At 42.9% G+C, this 9637-nt stretch overlaps 1 protein-coding gene across 1 annotated transcript in view; it reads left to right on the plus strand.

The window, feature by feature from the left end:
- Positions 1–9242, plus strand: part of si:ch1073-358c10.1 (peptide methionine sulfoxide reductase MsrA 1) — a 44256-nt gene extending 35014 nt beyond the window's left edge. The window contains exon 6 of the mRNA XM_049595660.1: positions 7472–9242. Within this exon, the coding sequence (XP_049451617.1) occupies positions 7472–7645 (174 nt within the window). The 3' untranslated portion in view covers positions 7646–9242. The remainder of the gene's footprint in view (positions 1–7471) is intronic.
- Positions 9243–9637: the final 395 nt, after the last annotated feature.

Raw genomic sequence — 9637 nt, forward strand, 5'->3', positions numbered from 1 at the left:
TATTTACCCTTAATTGTAAAGGTAAGCCAGGCTTGTAAACTTGGTCTCATAGTGGATTTCCAGAATCTGGCTCGTAGTTTTCTTATCTGCCTTGCATAGTTTACAATTTACGGGAAAAATTCCAAGCATACACAGTTTGGGGCGTTCGTACAACTTAACACCTATGACATGTGAAAGGATTTCCAAAACCTCAGTCCAGAATTCGGGCAGTCCCATAGGCAATGAAATTCCACATTACTTTATTCCGCATTAATACATATTGCAGGGGTATTGGGATTGAATTTATTAAACATGGTTGGAGTTACATATATTCTCATTATCTGCCAATATCGGAGCAATTTAAAATGGGTTTTTATGTTCCTTAACCAAGAAAACGTTCTTTAAGTCCTCACACCATGCAGGTCTTTTCATTCCTGAGGAGCTCTTGGAGCCGTCCATGATTGTTTAATGCAGTGTTTTACTTTGAGGCTTTACAATTTAGCTCACACTAAAACATCTCAACACTCCTTCCACCACTGCTATGTTATTAAATTTACATTGTAGACCTTGTAAAACACGCTTTGGCACTACTGCACTTAATTAGGGTAATGCCAATAAAGCAGATTTTAATATGCAATCAAGACTGAGATGACATTAACAAGACGACACAGGAGAGGAGCTATGGTAAAAAGGCGGTAACCACACACTGGTAACAGGAGTGGACTAAGGGATGATTACATAAATCACCGAATTGAGGTCATATCCCTCTTCAAATGTCTTCACCATGAGTCATCGGGTGTCACAAACTCTATGTCAATGCGCGTCTCTTCCCCACCACTCTGCAGCCGTAGGCCTTCCGAGGGAAAAAACAGAGAGAGACAAGACAGTGGGGTAGGACGAGAGGAGAGAGTACATTTTTTTCCTTTCCTCCTCCTCCTCCTCCTCCTCCTCCTCCTTCTCCTCTGGCTCCTCCACCTCCACCCTCTCTCTCGGGGTGTCACGTCCTATTTGTGTCCCGAGGCCGTCTCTCTGGCGATGGTGATGGCGAGAGGGGGCTCTCTCGCTTGGCTGGAGAGCAGGGAGGACTTGGTAGCACGAAGCGGTGGTCTGTGCTCACATGGGAGAGAGATAGAGAGAGTGAGAGTCGGGAAGGAGGAGAGGGAGAGAGATGCACCCGTTCAGCCATGCCTTTGACAGGGGAGTCTTTCCGACAGGCGTGAAGAAAGGAAGGGCTGACTGGGCTGAGTGAGCTCAGCCCCGCACACACACACAAACATGTTTTTGTCACTTAGGAGGACATTGCATTGACTTGCGTTCATTCCTTGGCGAATTTAACCATAAGCAGGGGTACATACCGAATCCCAGCCTCAACCGGAACCTAAAAATGAGCCTTAACGCCGAAATTTAAAGGTTTACATCGCGGGGACCCACATTGTGTCGTCGAATGGAACGCACATCCCCATAGTGTGGCTGTGTGACGTGATTTGTGTCCCCATGGTTATATAAATACACACTAACACCCTGATCTATACCTGACATGTCCTGCAATCATGACCCTCTGTACCAGTCCTCACACACACACACACACACACACACACACACACACATACACACAAAGTCATACACAGGCACAGATGAACACATTGCTCTCCCTCCACCCTTTAAACTCCACCAGCATCAAAATGCACAACTTGAGGACCTCTCGTTTGCTCTTCCTCTCTAGAAATTTCCCTCCTCCATCTTTGCCGTTTTTACACGCTACATCCTTCCCTCCATTCCTCCGCTGCTGCTGCAGTGAGAGAGAGAGCGAGAGCGAAGCCACATAAGGTTATACACAGTGGCGTGACGCCATGCATTCTGATTTATAGATCTAAAATGGCCGCCGTGTTGTGACTGCTGTAGAGGGCTGGATGGAGAGCGAGGGAGTCGCGCAGGGGTGTCAGGGCGGGGGTGTACGTTTGCTTGGAATAGCAGACCTTTTCTTGGACACTGTGTTCTCCTCTTGCCCTGGAGGGGTTTGCTACTACAGTGGTTTGGTGATGATGAGTGATTAATTAGGCCATGATGTACAAAGCTTCCATGCTTGTGTCGGCTGCTTCACTACAATGCTGTTGGATATAGGCAGGGAGATAGGGGTGTAAAAAAAAAAAAAAAAGGTTCTCCTGTGTCAGACTGCACACAGTGTGCATTTGAAAGGTAAATATGTCGGTGCTTGTGGGCTGGTGTTCTGGCTGTAGTTTGGTTTGTGGACGTTGGGTCCTTCCTGCAGGGAGATTAGAGCCCTCACATTGTAGCGGCAGCCACTGAGGACTTAGAGGTCAGCCGCTGCCTCAGCCTCTCTGTGGGGCGCAGAGCTTTGATTTACTGACTCCACTGCATCACCTCCAGCGTGCACACACACACACACACACAGATACACACACACGTACACACACAGCTGGTACCACACTGCCTCCATGTGGAGAAGATGATAAACTACCCCTCTGCCCTTCACTGACATTATTCCCTCTTATTATAAATTAGTGGTGATACGTCTATACGTCTTCCTCTTATATGCTTAATCCCAGATGACTTAAAAGTAACCTTCTCTGTCCAAAATAAAAAATTCCATTCAGTTGTTTAGCTCAGTTACAACATCATCAAAAGATATGCAGTTACACACGTAGCATACACGGCTCAGTTTGGTTTTAATTCAGGTGCTAGAAACGGCAACTCTGTCATTTATAAACTGGCAAATATAAGTACAAAAAAAACTTAAGCAAATCAAACATGAATTAATTTGCATACAATTTAGGTTTTGGATTATTCAATGAATTCAGTTATCAACCAAAAATGCCAAAATTTCTTTGGTTCCAGCTTGTGACAGGCATTTCTCACTATTTTGTGACATTTATAGACAAACTGAATCAACTCCAATCCATTAAAAAATTATAGGTGGATTTATAGATAATGAAAACGTTCGTTGATCAACAGCTGAGATTTCAAGAGTGGGAAGGTTCACAATTAACAGTCACATGTAGGGGACAAATTAAAGTAAATAATCTGAATGAATAAATAAACATAACAATTTTAGATGCCTCTGCACAGGTCACAAGAGGCCACTAAATGGTTTTATGAATATGAAAATGGAGTGAATAATATACTAATGTCTTTTGCATTTAGCCCAGATGAGGTTTGTGTTGATCCAGTCCCTTAAGGCTTTCACCTGTTGCCTTTTTCTCGGCCAAAAATTTGCACCTGAACACACCTTGAGGACTACAGCCAACTACGGTAGTCTACATTAGTCTGTATTTCTGATTCAAAAAGGAACATCTGAAGACTGACAGAACGGATTCAAGACACTAGTTAGCAGTTAGCATATAAACAACACAACTCGGTGTTGAAAGAATAAAGAGTATTTACCATCAATAGCACTAACAGTTACAATCTGCTTGAGAAAACATAATCTTACCTCACTTCCGTTTCTCTTCATGCACTGAGCTGAACTGCCAGTCAGAGTGACTTCATTTACCGAGGGGCTCTGCTATCTACGACGCCGATTGAACATGCTGAATCTCCTTTAAAAAAAGCAGATAAGGGCTGACTATTGAGAACAGTGTGGGACACACCGCAAGAACTGGGGCCGGGATCGACAAGCTTTACTATCAGAAGAGCCTTTTTTAACCAAAAATGATAATAATAAAAAAAGATCGTCTGAGCTACAAAACATATTTGAACCTTATAATTAAGGTAACAGCCTATAAAGTCTAAATTAGCCAATCATTAATATGTGTTACTATGTGGTGGCTACTCTGCAGTGGGCTGTTTATAAGTATTAGGAACTTTAACTTTGCAGAGTTGGCAGTGAAAGCAAATGAAGTTGTCCACACACTATTAAATTTTCTCTTCCCCTTTCGAGACTTTTTTTTTATTTATTTAACCTTTATTTGACCAGGAAGTCCCACTGAGATTGAAAATCTCTTTTACGATAGAGACCTGGCCGAGGGAGCAGCCAATCAAAACACATTCAAAATGCAACAAATACAACATATAATACAAAAATCCACAATAAAACAATAACTATTCAAACATAGTGGCCTCTCAAGAAAAACAAGCACATGACTCTGTCACCACTTTCCTTATGATGCCCTTAAATTCATCGATGGATAATAGTGTTTCTAGTATTAGATCTTTTTACAGATTGTTCCATGTCCAAAGGTGCACAGTAGGAGGATGCAGTTTTCCCCCAGATCTGTTAAAACTAAGGGTACATTTAAAAGCAACCACATGGAGGAGTGTAGCTGGTAACTAACAGAGCTGAGAAGGGAGCTGAGAAGGGAGCACAGGTAGGCTGGAAGTTTGCCCTATATTGCTTTTTAGAGAAAAATATACCAGTGCTGTTGTCTGCGAATGGTCAGTGATGTTCAATTTGGAATCATAGGTAGCCTAGCTAGATTTAAGACGAGCCACTTCTGTTAAGGTTTGGCCAAAATAGGAAGAAAAGGCGTCAGGCTGTAGACGTTTGAAGCACATGAAATATTTAATTATTTAAATTTGGTAAATACTGTAAGTGCAGAATTTGTTTGGGCTAAAACAATGATAAATGAACATGTTTAAAAAAAATTGCCAGTAGTTTTTTTCCATACGATTTTTTTGTCAAAGCCACAGGGAGATGCAGGAGAGGGGCTGAAGAGCTGCATGTGGCTCCAGAGCGAAGGTTGCCTACCCCTGACCTAGGGCATCAGATGCTCATCATCAGCAGTGACCGACAGCCAGCCTTTGGCTTGGTGTGACAGGGCCCCTGACAAAGACTTTTGTTAATTTGTTCTCCAATGTTGACATGTTATCATATTAGCAAACAGCTAACCCAGCAGACACAGAACATTTTGTCTAATAAGGAGTCATGTGTCTATCCAACTGGTGCATATAAGGCCAATATTGACACTACGTTTACTGTATATCTGTTTAGGTTTCTACTCCTGTGGGTAAGATCTGACTTTTTAGCAGCTAAATGTTCCACTGTGTTCACCAGCTTTGTCGGTGTGCCATCTGGTGCTGGGCAGGTAGCATACAGTGGGTTTATCAGAGCTTTTCCACTGAAAATAGCTGCACGCTGCTGCTGGGAACAAGGTTAATGAGAGCAGAGAGAGTGAACCAAAGCAGTGACACTGTGGTCCATAAAACCAAAACAACGAGCCAAAGGATTGTAAAGTTGGGTAATTATTTCTGTGGGTTAATCACTATGGGCAACTTCTTCTACATTATACACAAGTTAAGCCATTGAATATATAAAGATATTGATTAATGCAGCTTTAAAATGGCAGCTTTTTAGTGTTTTTCATTAAATTTCAGCAAGAATATGACCGTTGTGAACAAGAAGAGCATGGCAGTTCAGCAATGCAAATGTGAATGATGCTGCAACGTGACATTTTGGTGCTTTTTTTTCCTGCCTTGAAAACGTACAATCCTTCCTAACCTCTATGAATTCAAGTGGAGTTTTATCACCTTAAGTAGAATGAAGTCTCCCTTCCTTAAATTCCCCAACAGTATCCATGACAATATCATGCTGAAACGAGACGTATGCAGAAGCTAATAGGAACACGTTGAGCCAGATTTGGATACTTTCGGCTTCTGTTTCATGGTGCTTGCTGAGCCCTGCCAATTGACGCCCCCATAAAGCAAAGCTCCTTGGTGCTGCACACAGTTCTGAGGTGTAGCGCGCTACATGCAAGCTACTTGTTGCCCACAGACACTCCCAGCGCACCTCGAACTTGTTGTTTTGTCAGCTCTCAGGAGCACTGATCTAGAGAGGACCGAGTGCTTGTATTATTAGATAGAGAAAACCACTCAGCTCAGCAGGTATTTGATATATCTGTCAGAGGTGTTTAGTGTGTGTGTGCGCATGTGTGTCTATGTGAACAACTGTGCTTTTTTTTATTTTGGAGTGTGTTTGAAGCCTTTTCTCAAGGTGTTTAGAAAAGTGTAAGTATGAAAGTGTCTTAAGGAGTTCTCAAAGAGAGCGGATACTCTTTGATGCTTTGTCCCACAGAGAGAGCCACAGAGGCAAGCTGCACTACTGAAAGAAAAGAGATGTTCCTTTCTTCTGTCACTCAATCACCCTGCTTTCTAGCTGAGGAGCAAAAACCCTTTACTGTATTAGCGAGAGGTATTGAAAGTTCACATCCAATACACCACAGAATAAAACAACCATTTAAAGAGGTGTGTTCATTTTGAGGAAGTTAGAGGAAACCGAGAAAGTAGTGCTGAATGTATGTCACGACTGAGGCGATGGAGACAGGCTACGGAGCATGAACACATGAAGATGCAGCACGCTAGGAGTGTTTTCCTCCCAGATAGGGCTGTTTAATGTGATCTCTGCTGTTTGTCAAGGAATGGAGTAGTTCTAGATCTCCAAATTTGAGTGAACACCTCATAAACCTAACCTCATAATCAAAGTCATCTCACTGTGTATGACGTGCATAGAAAATACATATACACATGATTGTCCACGAGTGAGGGTAGAATGGAGCCTGAGATGGATCGGCGGTTTGGTGCGGCTTCTACAGTGATGCAGGCGCTGCGCCGGTCTGTCATGGTGAAGAAGGCAAAGCTTTCGATTTACTGGTCCATCTACGTCCTAGCCCTCACCTATGGTCATGAGCTCTGGGTAGTGACCGAAAGAATGAGATCGGGGATACAAGCGGCCGAAATGAGTTTCCTCTGTGGGGTGGCTGGGTTCAGCTTTCGAGATAGGGTGAGGGGCTCAGACATCCGGAGGGAGCTCGAAGTAGAGCTGCTGCTCCTTCGCATCAAAAGGGGTCAGTTCAGGTGGTTCTGGCATCTGATCAGGATGCCTCCTGGGCACCTCCCGCTTGTAGGAGGTCCAAGGACAGACCCAGAACACACTGGAGGGATTACATATCTCATCTGGCCTGGGAATGCCTTGGGGTCCTCCAGGAGGAGCTGGAAAGTGTTGCCGGGGAGAGGGACGTCTGGGGTGCCTTGCTCGGCTCGGCCTGCTGCCCCCACAACCTGCCCCTTGAGAAGTGTGTGAAAATGAATGAATGTCCATAGTTTATTTGTGATCAATTGCAAATTAATAGCATATTTTTAATCTGTTATAAATGTACCTGAAAGGGATACTTTTCAAGTTTTTAATATGCTTATCAACATGGGAGTGGACAAATGTAGCATCCAACTACACTTGTAAAGGTTGACTAAACATTCCCCATTTTGTAAACAGCTTGATGCACTCCGGCGGTAACTCAATTTACATCATCAGTAAACGCAAATAACTTTGGTCTTGCCGAAAGAATCATGTGGCAGGGCTTTGAAGCTGAACTTTCTTTATCTATCTCTGCTCACAGAGGGTTTGTTTCTGCTCACCATCTATAGTGTCTCAGCAGTTTCCTGATTTCCCAAACGAATGGGCCAAGGGTTAGAATTATACGCGTTAACTTTGAAAGCCCTAGCAGTAACATTTATGGGTTATGTTTGTGTTTTGTCTCTATAGGAGCTGGATAAAAAAGGCCTTGGTAGCATCACCACAGAAATCATGCAGGACCAGACCTTTTACTACGCTGAGGACTATCACCAGCAGTACCTCAAGAAGGTACCCAAGGGCTACTGTGGCCTCAAAGGCACCGGAGTGTCTTGCCCCATCGGAGCCGGGAAGGAAGAACTGTGAGGGATGTGTGGTGAGAAAGAAACAGATGAGGATTCTTTAAGGCTTATATGTTGTTTTTAATCTTAATCATAATCATTTTTAAAAGTATTTGATGCACTTGCTAAAAAGATTCACTTCCATTGTATGATTTAGTATAATATAAAAACATATCAGTCAGATTGCAAATATACATTTCTAAGCCTCAGGGAATTTTTCAATCAAAACCTCTACATGTGATTTTTATGGCTGATCAGCCTTGGAGAATGAATTTAGCGTCAGAATCAACTTTGTGGGCCAAGTATGTGTACACATAAAGAGAACTTGACTAGATACACAGCTTAAAACAAGGACATACATAGACATTTGACATATCTAGAGAAAAGTATTTATATATTCATAGATCAGCCACAGCATAAACCACTGACAGGTGACATGAATAACATTGATCATCTCGTTACAATGCGATGTTCTGCTGGGAAGCCTTGGGTTTTGGCATTCATGTGGATGCTACTTGACACAAACCACCTTCCCAAACACTGGTGCAGACCAAGTACACCTCGTCATGGCAACAGCACTCCCCGATAGCTTTGAACCCAATACCACAAAAAACTGCTCAGGAATGGCCGAACGAACGTGACAAGGAGCTCAACGTGTCAACCTGGCTTTGAAATTCCCTAGACCCCAATCTGGTTGAGTATCCATGGGACGATATCCCAGAGGTCAGAGCCAAGTCCAATCCACAGGTAGGCGTCTCACCTGTTGAAGCATAGGAACAGGACCTCTGGGGCTATCCTGTGGTGTCTGGCAGCAGGGCGTTGGGGGCAAATCCTTTGAGTCCTGTGGGTTGTGAATTAGGGTACTGGCATGCTCCACGGATGCTTGAATAGCTTAGGATCTGGGGAATCTAGAGGCCAGGTCAATTCCTGAGCTCTTTGTCTCATTCTCTGGGCCGGTGCTGTTGCCATGAGGGGCTGGACTTGGTCTACATCGGTGTCTGGGTGTGTGGTGCACGTAAAACTATGAAATTTGTAAAAACTAAGACAATCGTCTCTTAGATAGTTTTCTGTACAACACCTGTGAGACACAAAGACAATTCAAAGTGTTTTACATTAGACATAAAATGTATTTGAACAGTATATGAAAGACAATCAGAAGCTAAATGAAAAGAGCAGTAATCTTGAAGATGCAGTGTAGCTGTAGTAGTAGTGGTCTGATGGACTGCAGTAACAAGCTTTCTCCACAGGGTGGCAATGTTTCTCAAAGAACATAGTGGAGAGTAAATGCATCCCATTTAATGTGACAGATTGGAGCTAAGACACCATGTGAAAAGTTTGTATTCCATTGTTAGTTGATTTTCTTTCTCCGTATAACCAGAACACTGTGATAGAACTCACACTTGACTCTCAGAGTAACAATACTTAAGATTTTTTAAATGCAGATTTTAATATGCAGGGTAGCTTAGTCAAACAAACACACTAATGCCTGCTTGAATTTAATGCAATCATATCATTTTTAATTTACACTGAATAACTGATGTGAATGATTTACCTTCAATCGGAACACTGCCTTTTATTTTCTTCATGTATCCCTCTGAAAATAATAAAACATACCTCACCCAGTCTTTTGTTTTTGTGCCGTGCATGTGCTTGTGCGTGTCAGTGTGCTCATGCATGCCCACGCAGCTATATATATTTTAAAGATAAGCCACCGTTGAGATTATTTGTCCCACTTTCTGCCCCGTTTGAGAAGGGACCCTACCAGTGAGGGACACATGGGTATGACTCAGTGTGACACACAAATACACATTCAGAGACCACTCATTCTGGAACGCAGAATGACACATTGAGGCACTCATGTATGCAATATGATACACACTTTGCTTAAACAATCACTCCACACCCCGCAAACCCGTAATTATGTCTAAAAGTCCTATTGTGTGTTATATCATTACTGTACGTATCAGAGAGAGCTGAGAAGTTACTTAATCGTGTGCTGTGTTTTTATTTTATTTTA

This window comes from Epinephelus fuscoguttatus, linkage group LG14 (assembly GCF_011397635.1).
Source record: "Epinephelus fuscoguttatus linkage group LG14, E.fuscoguttatus.final_Chr_v1".
Classification (NCBI taxonomy): domain Eukaryota; kingdom Metazoa; phylum Chordata; class Actinopteri; order Perciformes; family Serranidae; genus Epinephelus; species Epinephelus fuscoguttatus.